The sequence below is a fragment of the Chiloscyllium plagiosum genome, chromosome 28 (genome assembly GCF_004010195.1).
Source record: "Chiloscyllium plagiosum isolate BGI_BamShark_2017 chromosome 28, ASM401019v2, whole genome shotgun sequence".
NCBI lineage: Eukaryota > Metazoa > Chordata > Chondrichthyes > Orectolobiformes > Hemiscylliidae > Chiloscyllium > Chiloscyllium plagiosum.
The window spans coordinates 26277861-26301247 of NC_057737.1; the positions used below are offsets into that span (position 1 = coordinate 26277861).

General features: G+C 41.7%; 1 protein-coding gene across 2 annotated transcripts in view; it reads left to right on the plus strand.

The window, feature by feature from the left end:
* The window catches only part of LOC122564061 (double C2-like domain-containing protein beta), a 282383-nt gene that overhangs the window by 207528 nt on the left and 51468 nt on the right, over positions 1-23387 (plus strand). For both annotated transcript variants that reach the window (XM_043718544.1, XM_043718545.1), the window contains one exon: positions 6461-6618. In XM_043718544.1, the coding sequence (XP_043574479.1) occupies positions 6461-6618 (158 nt within the window). The remainder of the gene's footprint in view (positions 1-6460; positions 6619-23387) is intronic.

Consider the following 23387-nt stretch of genomic DNA (forward strand, 5'->3'; position numbering starts at 1 on the left):
TCTCTCCGACCTTTCTTAAAAAGTGGTATAACATTTGCCACCCTCCAATCCTCAGGAACCGACCCTGAATCTATTGAACTCTGGAAAATAATCACCAATGCATCCACGATTTCCCGAGCCACCTTCTTCAGTACCCTGGGATGCAGACCATCAGGCCCCGGGGGCTTATCAACCTTCAGACCTAACAGTTTCTCCAACACCAAATCCTGGCAAATATAAATTCCCTTAAGTTCAGGTCCTTCAGCCACTGTTACCTCAGGGAGATTGCTTGTGTCTTCCCCAGTGAACACAGATCTGAAGTACCCATTTAATTCTTCTGCCATTTCTTTGTTCCCCGTAATATATTCCCCTGTTTCTGTCTTCAAGGGCCCAAGTTTAGTCCTAACCATTTTTTTGCCTTGCACATACTTAAAAAAGCTTTTACTATCCTCCTTTATATTATTGGCCAGTTTACCTTCGTACCTCATATTTCCTCTGCGTATTTCCTTCTTAGTAATCCTCTGTTGCTCTTTAAAAGCTTCCCAGTCCTCCGTTTTCCCACTTATCTTTGCTATGTTATACTTTTTCTCTTTTAACTTTATATGTTTCTTAACTTCCCTTGTCAGCCACAGCCGCCTATGCCTCCTCCTGGGATCTTTCTTCCTTTTAGGAATGAACTGATCCTGCAACTTCTGCATTATACACAGAAATATCCACCATTGTTCCTCCACTGTCATCCCTGCTAAGGTATTGCACCATTGAACTTTGGCTAGCTCCTCCCTCATAGCTCCATAGTTCCCTTTATTCAACAGAAATACTGTCACTTCCGACTGTACCCCCTCCCTCTCAAATTGCAGATTGAAGCTTAATGTATTATGGTCACTACTTCCCAATGGCTCCTTCACTTCGAGGTCTAGACCAATTCTGGTTCATTACACAATACCAGATCCAGAATTGCCTTCTCCCTGGTCGGCTCCAGCACCAGCTGCTCTAAGATTCCATCTCTGATGCACTCCACAAAGTCTCTTTCTTGAGGTCCAATACCATCCTGATTCTCTCAGTCTACCTGCATGTTGAAATCCCCCAAAACAACTGTAGTAACATCTTTGCGACAGGCCAATTTCAGCTCCTGATTCAACTTACATCCGACATCCAGACTACTGTTTGGGGGCCTGTAGATGACTCCCAAGAGGGTCTTTTTACCCTTAGTATTTCGCAGCTCTATCCACACTGACTATACATCCTCTGACTCTAGATTGCCCCGCGCAATGCTGGCCATAAAAATATAGGTGAGCAAGCATAAATGTAACAGACGAATGGGACTTTACATGAGCTATTTTGATCAGCTACAAGATGGTGTGGTGGATTGGTGATCTTGGCCAGAAGAACATTGGAAGTATCAACAGTAGATGTGCTGCGGTAGGATCAGAATGGAGCAATGTTACAAAGGTGCACATTTGACAATGGAGAAACTAAGTCCGTCAAAAGCTCAATGGATGATCAAATAGGTTGTGAACAATCTGGCTTAAGCACAGACAATGACTTCAGAGAGAGAGATGGAGTCAGGGAATAAAGTTTGTGATGGGCATCGGGCACGTGGTTGTGTTTTTCCCAATATTTGGTGGAAGGAACTTTCTGCTATCTTGGCCAAGTTGTCTGATAAATTGAAAGTTTGAGAGATAAGTGAGTAAGGTGGAGTTTGGTGTTATCAGTGTTTATGTGGAGCTTGACATCTTTTTGGATGATCTCACTGACAGGTACCATGGCAATAAAAATGGGGTGGAGGAGGCGAGCATACAATTAAATATCCTACTGGGGGAGTCCAGAGTTAATAATGAAGTAATAAGAAGAGGAGCTGGTCTAGGTGATTCCCTGGCTATGGATGGAGTGACAATAATGGAGTCAGGTGGAGGCTGACCCACATAGCTCAACAATGGAGGAGAATCATGGATAAAAATGGTATGGTGAACTGTGTCAGAGGTTGCAAACTGTTTAAGAAGGAAGAGGTGGGGATAGCTTATCACAATTGATATAATTTGTAACTTTGATAAAGACAATGTCAGTGTTGTTTCAGGCCAGAAGTGTGATTGGAGAATTCAAATGTTGAATTGCGAGAACATCGGGCACAGATTTTGAAGGAGGCGTCACCTTCAAAGGGTTTGGAGATATAAAAGAGGCTGAAAGTGGAGGCTGTCACTTTCAATGAGAAAGGGTGACAGGGTATTTATTTTTAAGGAGGGTGATGATGAGGGATAATTTGAGGACAGCGCCTGTTAACAATGTCAATTAACTGGAAGGAATGTTGGTTGATGACTAGCTTAGTGGGAATACAAGTGAGGTGAGTTTCTGAGACAAGGTCTGCTCAGAGCTGGTGTACGGAGAGATAGGAGAGAAGCTGGGGAAAGATACAAACATGCAGCAAGGGTAGTGGGAAGCCTTTACACAGTGGCTCAGTGGTTAGCACTGCTGCCTCACAGCACCAGGAACCCAGGTTCAATTCTAACCTTGGGTGACTGTCTGGGTGGAGCTCGCATGTTCTCCCCATTCTCTGCATGTGTTTCTGTTGGGTGCTCCAGTTTCCTTCCATCGTCCAAAGATGTGTAGGCTAGATAGAGTGGCCATGTTAAATTGCCCATAGTGTCCAGGATTGTGCTGGCTAGATGGCTTAGCCATGGGAAATGTGGGGTTACCGGGATATTGGCGGCGGGGGGGGGAAGCTGGGACTAGCTGAGATGCTTTTTGGAGGGTTGGTACAGACTTGATAGCCAAGTGGCCTCTTTCTGCACTGTAGGGATTCTAAGATCCTAAGCCTGCTTTGGTTAGCTTCCAGGATTAAAGGAATTTGAATAGTCTCAATCTGACAAACCTTTTTAAGAGTTTCTCCCATTTTGCTTGAGGTCAGGATGGAAAAAGCAGTGAAGATGGGTTGAAGAAGAGGATTTGTCTTGAAGCGAAGCTGAGGATCAATTTCACATTGCAGGTTGACCCTGGAATAATGAACAATATTGGTGATTATTTCAATATAGCAAATGAAGCATGACAGTTATTAAATCAATTGGCATCAATTTTGCAATGAAAGCCCATTATAATCATAACATTGATATGAAGCAATTTCAGTTTTGCTCTTGCTTGTATTGTGTAAATTAGTTGTCAAGGTGTGAACAGGTTCTCAAATGACATGGATTAAGAGTCCTCTTCACTCCAGTGACTGGCCTAAACATGACTGGAATTGGGTTGAATTTACACCAATGCTAAATGCCAATTTTTGTTTTTGCTGATGCTACGTTTGTAGATTAAATGCAATCGAAAATAAGAGAAGGAATTAGCTTACTATTTTCTATGGGATCACTTACAAACAAGTATCAGAAAATAGGCTGCAACAATACAAAACTTTCAATTTAAGTTTAAAGGGCTTTTTCAACTATTTTAATGTAAAGGATAAGTTTGAGTTTCTGCTTTCAAATTCATCTAAGAGGAGAGTGCTGTTTCTTACAGTGGTGTTATTCTTCATATTTGTTGTTCCATTTGCTTCATTCAAATGTTTTGTGCACAATTAATTCCAACCCCACTTTAATGTTCCTAGCCATTTCACTGCATTCAATCCAACATCAATGAGCTGAAAACTGTTTGACACTTAATGAACTAGTTGCATGTGACAAGTACATCCTCAGATGTCACTGTCGCTTTTGTGGTTTATCTCTTTCAAGTCTCTCAGTAGAGCCCACAACAAATACTTCACCCGCTGAGGCGATCGATCATCTCCGACTCTAACGCAGAGAAGAATGGTTTATACGAAGTGAAATGGAACTGTTAGGCAGGAATTCTTCCATGTGTTAAAGGAACTAATCAGCAAGATTACTGTATGTTGCATCGGGTGTTCACTTTTCATTAGCTGTTAGTTTCAGGAACATTTATGTCAATGCACTGCCCAGTTTCTGCCAGCAGAGGAAGGCTTACCAGCTCCCTAACTGACTGTGTTGTCCTGAAAGGTGACAGCAACAAGGATAGGATGCCTGCACCCTAACAGTCAACAGGCTTTTGTAATATGGAAATTTTACCTGGTAATAGAGCCAAAGATGGCCAGCATTGTTCAGTTGGAAATTATTTCTGTAGGGCTAACAGGAGTAGGAAACTTCCCCACATCAAGTCTGTGATTGATGGGCAGCTTGATATGACAATGGTCCAGATCCAACAAGCAGCAGCAGAGGTAGGCCACTTACCTGACATTGCCTATTGCCTGACATTGCATAGTACTGAGGCCTGCTCCTCAAAATGGACCAAGCCTATTGCAAAAACAACAACAAACGGTAGTTTGCTCGTGGTGCCCCTGCCAGTCATCCCTCCGATAGTTAAAATTCACCATAAGCTCATGAAATGTCAAAAGAAATAAGGCATTCTGTGAAGATGCACCATTTTTCTATAAAGCAAGAGGTCTGTGAAGTAATTTGGATGTTTAAGAGATTCAAGCCTTTGCACTGCTTGTCAGCACAAGTCCAAAGCCACAGATGTAGCTATGGCGAGACAACTTTAGCAACCAGTTCCAATTTTGAAGTAAATTCTGATGGGAGCAAAAATGGTTAAAATTTAACATTATTGAGTCCCTTTCCAGTTTCATCTCCAAGTAGGATTTATTCATCTTCAGATCAGAAGAATTTTGGGACTACTTCAATGAGTTGAGAGTGGATTTAGTATTTGGTAAAGGTACATGATAACAAACTGACAACTTGTCTTATACAACCCAGATTTCAATGGAAAATAAAATTAGGTGTGGTGTAACAGAGTGCCAATATTTCAGGGCCTATTTTTGCATTTTTGACAGAGATCAGTTTCACCCACACACGACTGCTGAATGAATCTCGTGGTGTATTTTGAATATGAAGATGAAGTTTGTAACATGATGGTCAAATATACTTCTTCTTTTCATAACTATGTTAATTTTATTTCTCATTTAGGTCAGTTTTGTGTGGTGATCACTTCTTCTTTTGCAAGGAGAGAGGGTGTAAATATGCATGTAGGTGTGCCTGAGTTAGGCATGAAATATGTACTGGAATGTGGACATGTAACTATAGAACATAGAACAATACAATGCAGAACAGGCCCTTCGGCCCTCAATGTTGAGTTGATCTGTGAACTATTCTCAGCTCGTCCCCCTACACAGTCCCAAAATCATCCGTGTGCTTATCTAAGGATTGTTTAAATCTCCCTAATGTGGCTGAGTTGACTACATTAGCAGGTAGGGCATTCCACGCCCTTACCACTCTCTGCGTAAAGAACCTGCCTCTGACATCTGTCTTAAATCTATCACCCCTCAATTTGTAAATATGCCCCCTCGTACAAGCTGACGTCATCATCCTAGGAAAAAGACTTTCGCTGTCTACCCTATCTAATCCTCTGATAATACCTCTCAATATTCTTTGCACGTTGATATTCATCCTTAATATTATCCCCTTGTTCCCACATCCCAACAAAGTTATTTGAAACTCTCTTCAATGCCACCAGCAAAACACCGTGCTATGTTCTGTATGATAATTTTTGTTTTGATTTCAAAATAATTGAGGGAAAACTGCAGCAATGCAGCAAGCACTCTTCCTTTATTGTGCTCTCCTGTTTCTCCCCCAGAGGCTTGAGCCAACAGAGCTGGTTTTCTGGTAACAGCACAATCAAAATGGTTCCATCATCTCAATTCCCCGCTGTGTACCCCATTAGGATTCCTAACCTTTGTGCAGCAATCAGTTGCACATCATTAAGTGTCATTTACTCCATTCATTCTTTTTGTAAATCCTGTTTAGGGTGTGACAGGATAGCGAAATGTTCTGACATTACTATTTTCAGGGTACTTGACTGATAGCGCCACTCCTCCATCTCAGAGGTTTCATCTGCTCAAGTCAAAAAGCTTAATGATCTCAAGTTGCGAGAACAGTTACTTTCTGCTGAATGAGAAAATAAATAAAATTGATGTTGATGTGGTCAGCATTCAAACTGTCGAACATTGTGTATATAAAGAAAAATCTCCACTGTTCCTTCTCTTACCTGCTGGGCCACTACAGTGCTGGGTATTTTGATTCTGATTGTATGTCTCCGAAACAAAATGTTAGTGATTGTGCAAAGATCCAAAATTATTTTCAGCTGGTCTTGCTTGTGTGCATTTGCAAGAATAAGTCAGCAAGCATTGTGTGGGCAAACTGTTTGCCTTCATTCTCTCCTATCTGGAAGATGCAATGTCTGTGATAACAGCATAAAGACCACAAACTGAGCTTAAATTCAGGGTATAAGGGGAGAGAAACATTAGACTGTAGTTACCGTTTCAGTATAAAAGGCTGTGCCTCTGTCAATTTAATAACAAGTTATGGCTAGATGCAATGTGTTGATTATTTGAACAAAAATTCAGATTAGTAAGCCTCTGTATCCTGTTTTTCTGTTAATCCTGGTATGTCTATGATTTTTCAGTAAGTAATAAATTTAATACTGTAACTCGTTTCAGATAGACAAAACAGAGGACAAGTCACTGGAGGAGCGTGGTCGGATTCTCATCTCTTTAAAGTACAGCTCACAGAAAACAGGGCTTGTAGTTGGAATTGCAAGATGTGCACATTTAGCAGCTATGGATGCAAATGGATACTCTGATCCTTACGTAAAAATGTAAGTAACAGATGAGAGAACATGTTAGGAGTTTCTGACCCTGGGAAAATTCTATTGAGAAACTGTAGCTCAATTGACAAAAAAGTTTGTGTGTACATATTGTAGTGCCGGTCACGGGTTATTTCAAAAGATTTTACAAGTTTGTTGATATTAGACCAATTAGAATCTTTCTTGCTTCATTGGAAAAATTGCCGCTGTGTATCATTAAGAACATGTTTAAGTTCGAAAAATGAAGCACTAAGAAAACTTTACCATCGACAGTACATTACTGACATTTCTCCAGATGCATGAAAAACTATTGTAACCACTTACAACTAACGTACTTGAGGAGTAACTTCAGTCATGCACTGTGACTCGGTCACTGGGATATCTGGTTCTAAATCCAATGGGAACCATAAGATAAAAAGTTGGATTTGTTCCCTTACCTGGAGAGACAGTGGCTTTGAAATAAAATAAAGTAACATGCTTTGAATTAATTCAGTAGTTTATCAACATGTTTCTTGTAGTGTTCAGCCTTCAGACGTTCTCTTATTGTCCCAACAATTGTTTGACAATTGCATAGTTAGTTTTGTTAAGCTATTGTAGATATTGAGCTCCAAATATATTGACGGACTTCTAAAAAAGCCATAATTGAGGCTATAAAACTCAATTTCCCGGCACATTTAGTCTGTTCACCATAGAATATATCTTTCCTATATGTGTGATGTATATCTTTGGAAAATTGTGCTAAAATGAATTGCAGCACATATTGTTTCTATATACAGTATATGTACATATTTGTACTTATTGTTTGTAATTCATTTTACCCTTTAATTTAATGGAGGTAAGCAATCACCTTTCAATAATATCTGATATTGAGCTGTAGGAAGATGAGTTACTCTGGGCACAAAGTGAATGAGTATTAAAGTGAAAGAAATAATTCTGTGCATGGTATCTCGCTATTTGTCTTGCTGATAGCTGCCCACAAATCTATGAATGGCTTTACACATAAACTCTGTTCCAACATGTAGTCCTTTATGAGAACTTTATGGTGTCTATGAATTCAGCAAGAAATAGTGAAGTTTTAAATGTATCAGATTAGAGATTCCTTATGAGACATGCAGAGTCTAAACCAGAAGCTTCAGGGCAGTCAATAAAAATTACATTTAATTGATGATTGGAAAGTGAACTAAAGGATAGGAAACATAGATGTGATTAAGAGAGATAGAGGTAAAGGGCAACAGACAAAAGTAAAAACAAACTTATTATTTAAAATTTGCAAAGTGAAATTTCTTCTAAGTGAATGGCACTCCACTCAGCTGAAAATATTTTTTCAAGGCCACAAAGCTGTTTAGCAAAACTCACTTGCCAGATTTAAAGATTCACTTCTAAAAACACCAGCGCTAGCCTTTTTCAGTGGAACGAGTGCTTGAGCGTGGAAGTCCATGTGTCATAATGACTCCAGTAACTGGTCTATCAGTGAGCGCACTCAGAATTGCATGCTGTGGGAGAGTGGGGTATCTTTGAGAGCTTTTGACCATCCACATTTAACTGTGAACAGGCGTGTAGATGCTAGTACTTTCGTTTAGATTCATCTCATAACATAGTGAGTGTTAGTCATCTTACCATTGTTGTTAGCAGAATATGTGGGCAAATATATTGAGCCCTGCAGTCTTTTGCCTGAGTCTCGGTATCTATTATCACTTGGTCAATATCTTAATTGGTGTTTTCATCAAGACTCACCTTCCCTCCATACATCTGTCTCTTTAGCCTTAATATTCCCAAATCCCTTCACTTTCCTCTTGTCCAAAAACAACCTACTTTTGCAGCTTCTTCAATATGTATCATTTTGGTAGGGATTACGCCTTAGAATAATTTTCTTGTTAAGAATTTGAATTAGGCATCCGCGCTTAAGACAATAAATTCCCATGTTATTAGCATCCTTTCGTACAAATGTTTTGACAGTACAATTCCAGCCTTGACCATCAAGAAGATTGCATCCTCCCCAGCTAGGAAATGAGGATCATTACCTCGCATAAAAGGTGAAAACATTTGACCTTTGGGTTTACATTTTGAATGTAAAATTGATCTAATGTAGAAGTTATAATTGCACTGTGCCAACTCCACTGTCAGAGCTAATTATCAGTCACAGAGCAAATTCATTAACGGTGGCAGCTTAATCGACAGAAGAGAATTGCAATAATTCCATTGAGCAATATTATTCATTTAGAATAAAATATTCTCTTCTCAGCTTGTAGCCAACAGAGGTGTTTGACCCATTATAAAGCCTTGGAAATAATCTGTCCAAAAAACATTATTTATTACTGAACCCAACTATAAAACTCCTGCAATGAAATAAAAACAGAAAATACAAGGCATTGTTGCTCATGTGGAACCTTGCAAGACATCAATAAACTTTGGAGATAAAACAATGACACTGATTCTGTGCCTCATGCCTGCACTGAGCAAAGTTCTGCATCAGTAGTTCAGTCGCATAATTTCTGTGCTGTAGAATATACAAGCAACCTCTCAGTGAATACTGGGTAATGCAGTAATTGACCAGAGGATGTAGATGAGGTTATAAGCAGTGACATTTCATCCAAAACTATTACAATTGATTATAACTGTGGCATATCAGTTCCAATGCTACAATTATAATCAAATGTAATAGTTTTGGATGAAATTTCACTGTTTATAACCTCATCTACATCCTCTGGTCAATTACTGCGTTACCCAGTATTCACTGAGAGGTTGCTTGTATATCCTACAGCACAGAAATTATGCGACTGAACTACTGATGCAGAACTTTGCTCAGTGCAGGCATGAAGTACAGAATCAGTGTCATCGTCTTATCTCCAAAGTTTATTGATGTCTTCCAAGAGTTCCAGAGTGAGCACTACCACACCTACAGCACATGGGTGGCATGGTGGCTCAGTGGTAAGCACTGCTGCCTCACAGTGCCAAGGACTCAGGCTCGATTCTACCCTCAGGTGATTGTCTGTGTGGAGTTTGCACATTCTTTGCGCGTGTGTGTGGGTTTCCTCTGCATGCTGTACTTTCCTCCCACCATCCAGATGTGCAGGTCAGGTGAATTGTCCAGGGAATCACAGGTTATGTGGATAAGCATGGTAAATGCAAGGTTACAGGTGGCTCTGGATGGGATGCTCTATTGAGGGTCAGTATGGACTCAATGGGCTGAATGGCCTGCTTCCATGTTGCAGGGATTCTCTGATACAGGTATGCCCATGCAGGAAGGCACCTGGAGCTGAGGACAAAGTAACGAATTGAGCTTCTAACGAGCTGCATTGACCCTTAACTTTTTTTTGTTTTGTTTTTTTAAATTAGATTCCCTACAGTGTGGAAACAGGCCCTTTGGCCATCAAGTCCACATCGACCCACCGAAGTGTACCCACCCAGACCCATTTCCCCCTGACTAATGCACCTAACACTACGGGCAATTTAGTGTGGCCAATTCATCTGGCGTGCGGGAGGAAATCGGAACATCCGAAGGAAACCCACGCAGATACGACGCGAATGTGCAAACTCCACGCGGGCAGTTGCTCAAGGCTGGAATCAAACCGGGTCTCTGGCGCTGTGAAGCAGCAGTGCTAACCACTGAGCCACCGTGCCATCATTTATTTATGTACAGTGGCCAGGTTGCCTACTTTGAGGCCTGCTCACCCTCTAAGAGGGTGAGAATGTGGTGGGCTGGCCACCCTTCATTACAAGATCCCTGCCCAAAACATACCCATACCAGCATGTGATATTCAACACTTAACATACATCTGACTGTATTGTATTGAACAGTTTATAACTATTTCTTTCTAACTTCTTGGACACTTGTCCAGTTGTAACTACCGCTGACGTTTTTTTGAAGAGGAACAAGCAAATATTATCTAGCCGTCAAATTGAAATCGCTTGGAAATAATACACTGGTGCACAAACATGTTTTACGAACTTTTATAAACTAAAACAATGATACTTTGACCTGGGACTCAGGTTGGGGGGGTTGGGGCTGGAAGGGGTGGAGAGCGTGGTGGTGATGTTTGGCTGTGGTGGGTTGGTCCTGGTGACCATAAAAGCAAGGGTGAAAGAGGTGTGTCCATAACGTCTCCTCATAACCAATTGCCACACTTCTCTTGCTGCCAAAGAAAGCAAAGAGGCAAAAAAACTGCAGATGCTGGAATCCAAAATAGGCGGCTGGAAGAACACAGCAATCTAGGTAGCATCAGAAGGTGGAAAAATCAATGGTGCGGGTATAACCTTTCTAGCCTCTGTCTCTCTCAGACTGGTCTAGAAATAAGGGACAAAATGTTCTTCTAAAGGGCACAGAGAGTCAAAATGATTGATGATCCCATTAGATAAGCACACCTGGAAATCCTGATTAGGAGATAGATTTGTATTAATTTTTTTAGAGCACATACATTTTCAATTTTTACTCCACAACTTACAAGTAGGTTAGAGTCAAAAGAATGTCAGAACCTCCCTAGAAAGTGCATGTATCAGCAAATCAGCCAAAAATCAAGTCCCCATCACTTGTAATGTATTAGTCAATCACTTTACGTAGATGGAAAGAAAAATGCAAGGTTTGTGATAAAGGGAAAAATAGAGAGGTCATTTAAACATTCAGGAAAAAAAGTGTAGGAATGCATTGTGATTGGAGAGAAACTCATGAAATAAATGGGGCATGTTGACTGGAAATATAACGGATTTGATTTATTTCATTTGCTTAATGATTTGTGGAACTGTGTGTTCTCTTCATGACTATTAGTTTAACCTTGCTGGAGGGAGAAATTTGAAAAACGACGATATTAAGAGATGCAATGCACTGTTATAGCCTCCTGACTAATGAACAGATTCGAAAGTCACGATGAGGGAAAGAGAAAATGTGCATTTATTCATCAATCTCTTGCACAATGCTCCAAAATATTTCTCAATCAGTAAGATCACTACCTGGCTCCTCGCTGCCCCCTAACCAATTAGTGGGCGGCACGGTGGCACAGTGGTTAGCACTGCTGCCTCACAGCGCCAGAGACCCGGGTTCAATTCCGGACTCAGGCGACTGACTGTGTGGAGTTTGCACGTTCTCCCCGTGTCTGCGTGGGTTTCCTCCGGGTGCTCCGGTTTCCTCCCACAGTCCAAAGATGTGCAGGTCAGGTGAATCGGCCATACTAAATTGCCCGTAGTGTTAGGTAAGGGGTAAATGTAGGGGTATGGGTGGGTTTCGCTTCGGCGGGTCGGTGTGGACTTGTTGGGCCGAAGGGCCTGTTTCCACACTGTAATCTAATCTAAAAACCTATTTTACCTCTGCCCTTCAGTAATATCCACTCCCAGTCCCCAGCTGACAATCTCTTCCACCCGACTGACTCCACTCCCCCAGCCCCCTGACCAACTACCCCCTACTCTTTTTTAATATGTTCTTCTGCAACTGCTTCACATTCACATTATTTGTGCTAAACTAATGCAGAGTTATTTAGTTTGAACTAAAAATGTCTGACAGTATCAAGCCCCTGGGCTTGTTTTTAATTGGAGTTCATTGCCCTGATGCAAGAGAAGAATTAATCTGTTACTGATTCTCAAATAAATGAACAGGCAGATTCATTAATTGATTATTTCATTAACACTGTCATGATTGTAACAAGATCAGCCAGATGGACCTCATAGAATTGAGGCTATTAACCTGGTCCAATTAGGGAGCCCTGGCTGACAGATATAAACAGGAGTATCAGAGGTTCTGTTCACTCTGTGATCTGATTCTGATGGAGCTAGGCGAAAGTGGGGACTGCAGACGCTGGAGATTAGAGTCAAGATTAGAATGGTGCTGGAAAAGCACAGCAGGTCAGGCAGCATCCGAAGAGCAGGAAAATCGATCCTTCGAGCAAAAGCCCATCATCAGGATTCCTGATGAAGGTCTTTTGCCTGAAACGTCGATTTCCTGCTCCTCGGATGCTGCCTGACCTGCTGTGCTTTTCCAGCACTACTCTAGTCTTGACTAAGAGGGAGCTGGATCAGTTTCAAGGACTACACACATGCAAATAAAGGGTGACTTGGTGACAGGATACTGCCGTCTCTGGAGTTACTTCAGTGGTGATGAGAGAAAAAAAATACGCTTATGAAGAAATCTGCTCACATCAGTCGTCTTTGTGTTAGCATAAGCATTTCTGGTATCATGCCATAATTTGGGAATCTTGACATGTTTGATCCTGCCATCAAAGACTGGGCCCAGAATGTGGAACGAATGCATTACTTTTTCAAGCAAATGGCATTGGGGCTGACGAAAAGCAACAGATAATTCTCCTGACAGCGTGTGGACCCACAACCTTTTTGATTATTAGAAGTCTAACATTTCCTAAGGCACCAGACAGTAAAACCTTTCAAACGTTGATGGATTTAGTTAAGGAATATTATGACCCCAAGCCTCCTTTAATTCTAAGATGCTATCAGTTTTACTCACCAGTTTGAGAACTGGGGAATCCGTGTCAGGATTTTTGATGAGGTTAAGATGACCAGCAGAGGTATGTGATTTTGGTTTAACCTTTAATGAGATGCTGAGAGACTGCTTGTTTAGTATGTGGAATTAGTGATGTTACTATGCAAATGTGCCTACTAGCTGAAGCCCACTGGACTTTTAACAGTTACTACAACTGGCTTTATCATTAGAAAATGCAGCAAGTGGAGTGTATGAGTTACAGAGTATTCCGATGGAAGTGGACACCCTTGCCAGTCCAACTGAGTTTGGGGGCACACCACTTCAGTGAAGGAATTGCATCGCCTCACTCAGGACACATCCAGAACAGAGGGATTGTAGATCAGCCCACAGCAAAACCCCTACACAAAGTCATGCCTCGGCCAAACGGTTAACATTTTAGAGTCATAAAGATGTCCAACACGGAAGCTGACCCTATGGTCTAACTTTTCCATGCTGACCAAATATCTTAAATTAATCTAGTCCCATTTGCCAGCATTTGGCCTTTATCCCTCTAAACTCTTCCTATGCATGTACTCATCCAGATACCTTTTAAATGTTGTAATTGTACCAGCCTTTACCACCTCCTCTGACAGCTCATTTCATTCATGCACCACCCTCTACATGAAAACATTGACCCTTAGGTCCCTTTTAAATCTTTACCCTCTCACCTTAAAGCTATGCTCTCTTGTTTTGGACTCCCTGACCCTGGAGAAAAGACCATGGCTATTCACCCTATCCATACTCTGACAGCTCATTTCATACATGCACCACCCTCTACATGAAAACATTGACCCTTAGGTCCCTTTTAAATCTTTACCCTCTCACCTTAAACCTATGCTCTCTTGTTTTGGACTCCCTGACCCTGGAAAAAAGACCATGGCTGTTCACCCTATCCATACCCCAGCTGGGAAGTAGCCCCAGCTTATTCCGCCTCTTCTTATAGCTCAAACCTTCACCCCAGCATTTTCTTTTCTGAACCCTTTGAAGTTTTCCAGCATCTTTCCAATAACAGGGGGAACAGAACTGAATGTAGTATTCCAAAAGTGGCCTAACCAATGTCTGTACAGCCACCGCATGACATCCCTACTCCCACACTCAATGCACTGATCAATAAAAGCAAGATTACCAAATGCCGCCTTCACTACCCATCTACCTGCGAGTCCACTTTCAAGAAACTGTAAGCCTGCACCCTAAGGTCTGTTTGTTTGGCAACACTTCCCAGGACCTTACCATTAAGTTTATAACTCCTGCCTTGACTTGCCTTCCCAAAGTGCAACCTTTATCTGAATTAAATTTCATCTGCCACTCCTAGGCCCACTGGTTCATCTGATTAAGGTCCAGATAACCACCTTCACTGTCCACCACTCCACCAATTTTGATGTCATCTGCAAACTTACTAACCATACCTCCTATATTCACATTTACTTCAGGATCTGGGCCAGCAAGATATTGGAGTTGCTGCCGGTGTGCTGACTAGAGGCAGCAACCGAATCTCATTAGGGTTTGAATTCGACCAGAGAGCTCATAGGCCAGTATCCAGGTGATTGCACACCCTAGAAAGCTGGCATACATCTTTGGTTGAAGCAGTTAAATTACTTAGCAACATCCAAATCAAAACCAATCAAAATAAACTTCTGGCTAAATGGTCACAGGTTCTAATGGAGGTCGATATCAGAGCAGCTGTATTAGTGATCACAGCACCAGTATTGGACTCCAACCCTTAAGTTTGCACAAGACCTCAGCTAGTCTGAGAACTTGTACTGGGAACCTTTACAGATTAAGCGTACAACTTTGGTTCTGAGCTTGTATGAGAAGCAGCTGGTTTACTTACCACTGATTATAGTAAAAGGCTCGGGCCCAAGCCTGATGGGGCAAAATTGGTTGAGAAAAATTCACCTAATTGGTTCAGCATTTTTTTGATTAGAAAATGGCTGCCAGAGTGAAATGAAAGTGGTTGGACATGCATAGAGTTGATTTGTCAAACACGGGATAATGATAGAAAAGCTGTGAGCATCTTTTGCAATACATGGGCTGCCAGGATTGTTGGTCACAGACAACAGGCCATCGTTTTCCAGCAGGGAATTGGAATATTTCCTAAAGTTGATTAACCATATTTGCCATATAAGGACAGCTCCATACCATCCATTGTCCAATGGTCTGGCAGAAAGAGCAGTCCAAACCTTGAAGGCAGACTTAAAGAAGCAGATTACGGATTCATTAGATACCAAACTGTCCCACTTGCTTTTTGATTATGGGACCACCCCTCATACATGTGCAGAGTTGGGGCGGGGAGAGGGTGAAATGGCATCACGAATGCTAATGCTGGACGCATGACTCCACTAAGCGAGAGAGACAGTTACTTCAGGAGATAAGGTTTAATGGTGAAACCACAGAAATGGCCCTGCATGGGTGAGAGACATGGTCACCACCAGGTCAGGTCCAGTGACATACAAAGTTCGGGTGGGTGCAAAGGTCCTGAACAAGCACGTGGACCATACGAAAAGCTACAACCTCTCAAACGGGGCAGGAGTTAAACACAACTGGCCCCACACAATGGCCAGAAACGCTGTCGGAACCCGTGGGTTCTCCCCCTCCGTATAGCGCCAAAGAAACTTCGGAGTCTGAAATGGACACGGCAGATACCACCACCTTTGATGCCTTTACTGCCTGAAGAAAAGGATGAAGTTCTTCTGACACACTGTGGGTGCAACAGGTGGGTACATGCTGCCTGGATCCGGGGTTGAGTCGGAGAAGCAAAATTGCCCCAAGACAGGCTACAAGTAAAAGAATAGGGCTATGTCTCTGGACCTGGTGAGGTAGGGTTTAGGGATTATAATGAGGTCAGCAACGTAGATCAGTTGGTTATAATGAGGTCAGCAAAGGGCTGTTAATCTGGTCCAATCAGAGAGCCCTGGCTGACAGGTAGAAACAAGAGTGTCTGAGACTCTGTTCTCTCTGAGATCTGCCTCTCAGGGAACTCGATCAGTGTGTGAAGGACTCTCCACTTTTGTGTTAATAAGGAGAGGAGAACTAAAGAAAAAATGAAACAGGTGTATCTGAGGTTCTGTTCACTCTGAGAGCTAGCTCTGAGGAAGCCGGACCCATGTCAAATACTGTGCACATGTAAATGAAGAGTGACTTGGTGATTGGATACCAGCCTCTGTGGAGTTATTTCAAATGCTATTTGAAACGTTTAAATAAAAATATATCTAAACATGCACTGTGTTAAAAACTTATGTCTGAATGTTGGTCTCTTTAATATTTTCGATTATGAAGTCCTGTATTTATTTTTAAAACTACCTATGTAAATCTGTAGTTGAACTTTTCAGTTTACTGATGCTGCAGTGCCACCACAGGCAGAAGATAGAATTAGCTGTTTACATTGTCAGTTATCATTATAAATGTAGAGAGAGGGGTTTTGAATGGAATATTGAAGGAAGTGAACTTAAAATGGGACTGAATTATGTCTAAAGATCCTCCTTTAATTATTACCCTTCTTCTAACTCTGAAAACAACATGTGGGATAAAACTTAATGGGAGAAGTTTCAATGTTCACCACCAAGCCTAGTGGGAGACCAACTGATCCACTTTCAGGGAGCCTGAGGGGCTCAGCTCCCTCATCAGTGACGCGAATAGTACCACCTAGATTAGGTTAGATTAGATTACATTACAGTGTGGAAACAGGCCCTTCGGCCCAACAAGTCCACACCGACCCGCCGAAGCACAACCCACCCATACCCCTACATTTACCCCTATACCTAACACTACGGACAATTTAGCATGGCCAATTCACCTGACCTGCACATCTTTGGACTGTGGGAGGAAACCGGAGCACCCGGAGGAAACCCACGCAGACACGGGGAGAACGTGCAAACTCCACACAGTCAGTCGCCTGAGGTGGGAATTGAACCTGGATCTCTGGCACTGTGAGGCAACAGTGCTAACCACTGTGCCACCGTGCCGCCCCTAGGCATCCATCTCCATGGGAATACTGAATTGCTGCATTTCCCGTCCCCATGAGTGTGGTCATCCCACCCCTCTCTGAACAAACAATCAGAGGCTGGCATCTTTCCATTAGCAATTACCATTGCAGTTGATAATTGTCTTCGGCCTTCACCAGGAATTCCTGGAGAAAGGTAACAGTGGGATGGGATTGCAAAGTGGCTATCAAGGAAGGATGTCAGCGAGGATTCAGATGAAAGCAAAGTATGTTGAGACTTTCTTAATGATGCTAGGTCTCTTGTTCAGACTGAGTGCCTCCCCACTTGGAAAGCCACAAGCAAACCCAATAGGATTTGCTCATTATTTCCCTCCCTTTGTCCTGCCATTGTTGTTTGAATACCAGTGAAGTGGAATGAGCTCCTTCAGTGAGCACTAACTTCCCACTTAAGGGGCTCAATTGGCATCCAGGCAGGAAATCCAGCATCAAGCCTTCCCACACTAGAATGTGCCAACCCTGCACTATTCCTGCCCTACAAAATGCCCCCTGCACCTCATTGTGACTTCCAGGTGGATTTGGAATTCCCACTATGGGCTTAATTCATTCTATGTAAAGCTGTTTAGCAGCTCCCACATTTCAGCATGCTTTCAAATCACGTTTCCATTTTCACAAACGTCTCAGAGCCAAATCGTGCATAATAGAAATCAGCAGTGCTGGAAATGGACCATGACTATAAGCAACTGATTTATTAGCTGTCTATAAAAATTCCAGATGTTCTGAGTTTGTAAATTTTCACTTTAATTTCCATTTACTGGTCATAAACAGCAAGACAATTGAGGCAGAAAAGTGCACACACATGCAAATATTTTAGAGTCTAACAAATGAGCAGTCTTCAAAATATCTTACTGATTTCTATTAACTTTAATATATAGCAAATGTCGACAGCTTCAACCTCAATGTTCTTTAATATGATCAAAAATCCTGCCGTGAATTTCAAAAGGTGAAACTTTGTCCTTAAAGCTACAATTGTCTTTTAAAGAGTTCTTCCATGTTTGATTTTTCTCTGTCGCAATGCTCCCCCTAAATTATCTTTTATTATTTCATATTTTTATCTCACCTTTTCTTTCATTACCCTGATGGGCAGTTCCTGAAAGATTATATAATTGAAATAAGGAGAGGTAAGATGTTTTCCCTCATTCTCAACCCAAGAACAGTCAACCCAACAACAGTATTATTCCATACCCACAGACTATTTAACACGGTTTTAATTGGCCTATATGTCTTGGAGGCAGAATCTCTGCCCATACTGGGATAGAAAGCCCCGACAGTGGACAGCTAACTGCCTGATGATTATGCAGTTGTGTCGAGACTCCCAAAAACAGCCATTAAATTCTCCCTCACATAAGTTTCTCAACACTGATTGATCCTGTCAGCAATGTTCTGAAATCCATAGGAAACTCTTGCCTCATGGTATCATCAGGCCACTTTTTCTACCAATATTTTCAAGCTCTCAATATTTCAAATCAAGCAACAAATTAAGAGTGTTTGGCAAATCTCCCAGCACAAGCTCAAACATACCATGTGTTGAGTATCCAAAAGCATATGTAATGAAGCTGGAATAAGTAAACAAGGTCAGCCTTTTGGCAAGATCAAGTAATTCAGTTATATAAGGATAAAAAGTGAAAACATCTCAATGAAAATCAGAAAATCTTTCATAAAGGTTTATGCATTGGAGATGCTGAAGTACCCATGACATGATCAGCATTATTCTTTGAAACCTGTTATGCAAAATCTCATTTCCAATAGACTGAAAGAGCTTGGTAACATGCAATGTATATTATAAATGCTGTAGGCTTCCTGTAACATTGTTCAAAGTGTGTCAATGTTTTGCTGTTGCAAACTGTGAGGGGTTTAGGTTTAGAATTTAAAAGGAAGGGCAAAGGTGCCTGGAGCATCAGGCTGATGGGTGATCTTATTCAGGTTTATAAAATCATGAGGGACATGGATAGGGTAAATAGACAAGGTCTTTTCCCTGGGGTAGGGAAGTCCATAATTAGAGGGCATAGGTTTAGGGTGAGAGGGGAAAGATATAAAAGGGACATAAGGGGCAACTTTTTCACACAGAGAGTGGTACATGTTTGGAGTGGGCTGCAAAAGGAAGTGGTGGAGGCTGATACAATTACAACATTTAAAAGGCACTGGATGGGTATATGAACATGAAGGATTTAGAGGGATATGGGCCAAATGCTGGCAAATGGGGCTAGATTGATTTAGGATATCTGGTTGGCATAGACAAGTTGGACTGAAGAGTCTGTTTCCGTACTGTACATCTCTATGACTCTATGACTAAATGCTTTTGATTAATATCTGAGAAGGTACTAAGTGGTTAAGTGCATTTGTTTCTGCCAGATATCACACTTACATAAATGTATTTCTGCTATATTTTATTTTACATTATAATATGGGAGTACAACTGTTTCTTTGCATAAGCTAACAATGGTTTGGCTTTTAGTAAAAAATTGCAGGAAACTTGTATAAATTAGACAGATATTGAATATATTTTCATCTTGCCTTCTTTAATTACCACCAAAGTAATGTAGTGTTAATAAAAATACACAAACATTTAAACTCAAAAGCTATGTCCTGGACATTTTATTGATTAGGGTATCCTTTCTGCATTGTGGACTGGAGGTACATATCCAGACACTGCCAAATTCCAGTTGGGAGCATACGACTTGCCCGGGACATTAAAAATTCAGATGAGCAATTCCCCTGTGCTTGGAATCCTTGGCAAAAAAATGTTTTAATTTGGGAGAATTGGAGAGTTCTTTGGTGGTATGCATTGATTAGGATAAGCTGGCCAAGAATACTTACGGGGTTGACAGTGGATAGGCAATGGCAGACAGTTAAAGAACATATGGATGAACTTCAACAATTGTGCATCCCCTCTCACCCTAAACCTAAGAGTAAAACAGGGAAAGTGGCTCAAACATGACTAACAAGGAAATCAGGGATAGTGTTAAAGCCAAAGAGGAGATATATAAATTGGCCAGAGAAAGCAGCAAACCTGCGTACTGAGAGAAATTTAAAATTCAGCAGAGGGGGACAAATGGTTTAATTCACAAAGGGAAAATAGAATATGAAAGTAAGCTTGCAGAAAATGTAAAAACTGACTGCAAAAGCTTCTATAGATATGTGAAGAGAAAAAGACTGCTAAAGACAAAAGTAGATCCCTTGTCGTTCAAATCAAGTGAATTCATAATGGACAACAAAGAGATGGCAGATCAATTGAACAAATACGTTGGATCTGTCTTCACTAAGGAGAGCACAAATAACCTTTTGAAATGCTAGGGGACAGAGGGTCACGCATGAAGGAAGAACCGAAGAAAATCCCCAGGGCCTGATGCTCTTCATCCCTGAGTACTTAAAGAAGTGGACCTGGAAATAGTGGAGGCATTGGTGATCATTTTCCAGCATTCTGTTGATTCTGAAGAACTCCAACGTACCGAGGGAGTAGCTAATGTAACCCCACTCTTTAAAAAAGGAGAGAGAGAAAACTTGAGGAATTATAGGCCGGTTAGCCTGATATCAGTGGTGGTGAAAATGCTGGAGTCAATCATTAAGGATGTAATAACTGAGCATTCGGAATGCAGTAACAGAATCAGTCCTGGTCAACATGGCTTCACCAAAGGGAAATTAGGTTTGACAAATCTTCTGGGATTTTTTGAGGATGTGACCAGTAGAGTGCACAAGAGTGAATCAGTAGATGTTATTTATTGGGACTTTCAAAAGGCTTTCAAAAGGTTCCACACAAGATTACTAAGGAAAATTAAAACTCATGGTATAAGAGGTGATGTATTGGTGTGGATAGAGAACTGGTTAGCAGATAGAAAGCAGAGCATTGGAATGAGCGGGTCCTTTTCGAGTGGGATATGACAGGATTCAGTGCTGGGACCTCAGCTGTTCACAGTATACAGTAACGACTGGAACAATGGAATTGAATGCAATATCTCCAGATTTGCAGATGACACTAAGTTGGGTGGCAGTATGTGCTGTTAGGAGGATACTAAGAGGCTGCAGAGTAACTTGGACAGACTGGCTGAGTGGACCAATGCTTGGAAAATGCAATATAATGTGGATAAATGTGAGGTTATCTATTTTGGTCACAGAAACAGGAAGGTAGATTATTACCTGAATGGTGGACCCTTCAGAAAAGGTGAGGTACAACAAGACCTGGGTGTCATGGTGGAACAGTCGCAGATGCAGCAGGCAGTGAGGAAAGCTAATGACATACAGTACACTGGATTACTTACAGTGTGGAAACAGGCCCTTCGGCCCAACAAGTCCACACCAACCCACCCAGACCCATTAACCCCTTCACCTAACACTACAGGCAATTTAGCATGGCCACCTAACCTGCACATTTTTGGATTGTGGGAGGAAACCGGAGCAAACCCATGCAGACACGGGGAGAATGTGCAAACTCCACACAGAGAATCACCTGAGGTGGGAATTGAACCCGGGTCTCTGGTGCTGTGAAGCAGCAGTGCTATCCACTGTGCCACTGTGCTGCCCAAATGTTGGCCTTCACGGCAAGAGGTTTTGAGAATAGGAGTAAGGATGTCTTGCTGCAGTTAAAGAGGGCCCTGGTGAGGCCACACCTTGAGTATAGTGTGCAGTTTTGGTCTCCTAGACTGAGGAAGGACATTCTTGCTATTGAGAAATTCCAGCAAAAGAACCACCAGACTGATTCCTGGGAAGACGGGAGTGACGTATGAAGAAAGACTGGGCTTGTACTCACTGGGATTTAGAAGAATAAGGGGGGGGGGGAGGTCTCAGAAACATATAGAGTCTTGATGAGATTGGGCAGGTTAGGTGAGGGAAGAATGATTCTGAAGTTGGGCGAGTCCAGAACTAAGGTTCACAGTCTAAGAATAAGGGGTAAGCCATTCAGGACTGAGATGAAGAATTTCTTCACTCAGAGTTGCGAATCCATGAACTTGTCTCCCATAGAATGCTGATGGGTCAAGTTTGTTAGATGTATTCAAGAGGGAGCTGGACATGGGGCTTGCGACTAAAGGGATCAATGGGGAGAGGGCTGGAATGGCATTTTGATTTTGCATGATCAGTCACGATTGTATTGAATGGTGGTGCAGGCTTGAAGGGCCAAATAGCCTCCTCCTGCACCTATTTTCTAGGTTTCTGTTTCTGTTTCCCTTAAGTTAATGGTTGCCCTGGAAATATTAGGCAATTAAAAAGCAGTGATGAGCATTCAGAAAGGTGAAAGAAAAGCCGATACAGATGAAAGAGGGAGTGATGGAGAGGTCACCTGATGAAGGCAGCAAGTCAACATAAATATCAAATAATTCAATAATAAATTATCAGATCACATTTCGATGATGGCTCTGCAGGCAGATGAGCACTTCCCCTGGGCAGCACCAGGGCTCCACAGACTGGGTGTTTGAAGAAGCAAACCTGATATCACCTACCCCTAGACTAGAATTCACTCACTTGATGATGCAGGCTGGTACTGCCTGCCCACCCCTGCCAAGTGATGGGATGTTGAACGTGTGCCCGCTGCACACACTGACAATTGTAATTGGACGTGTGGCAGATCCTGACACCAGTGGAGTTAGCGCACACTTTCAGCTCTGCAGTATTGGGCTGTATTCTCCTCTTGAAATTCTGCCCTTGGTTTTTCATATTGAACAATCAGGAGAATTATTGTGATTTGTTGCCCTTTCCATTTTGCGTCAGCAAGTGAATGATTATCCAATGGAAAACCAATTTATTTTGGACAGTCTAATCTTTGATCATTGCTTGATTTAATGACCATCCACACAGAACACGTTCCTCAGTTTTTAGACAGACAACAATCTGATGTTTAAGGTCTTACTCACGTACGTTACTTTCCTATTCCTAAACACCATAAAGGTGACACTGTAACTCACCTACACTTCGAAGGCTTCTAAGTAAGAATAAACTAAATACTTCAGCACCTGCTTTTACAGGAATAGAAATTTGCACATTAGAACATTATGCTATCTTCCTGGCTGCAGTACTGAAATACTCAAAGTGCTAATATTTTATACAGCACAGCTTGATTTGCATTAGCAGCTTGCAGATAAATAAACAATTTTCTACTTTAAAACTTCCTTCTGTTAGTGTTCATTCAAATTCGCTTGTCAAACAATTCCAGATTTACTGCTTAATGTGAGGAGATGGTTGTCTAGAAGTAATGTCACTGGACTAGTCATCGATAGGACCAGACTTTCTGAGGATATGGCTTCAAATCGCTCGACAGCAGCTCAACGAATTTAAATTCAATTAATCAAATCTGAATTTGGAAGCTCGTCTCCATAAAGGTGACCATGATTTGAA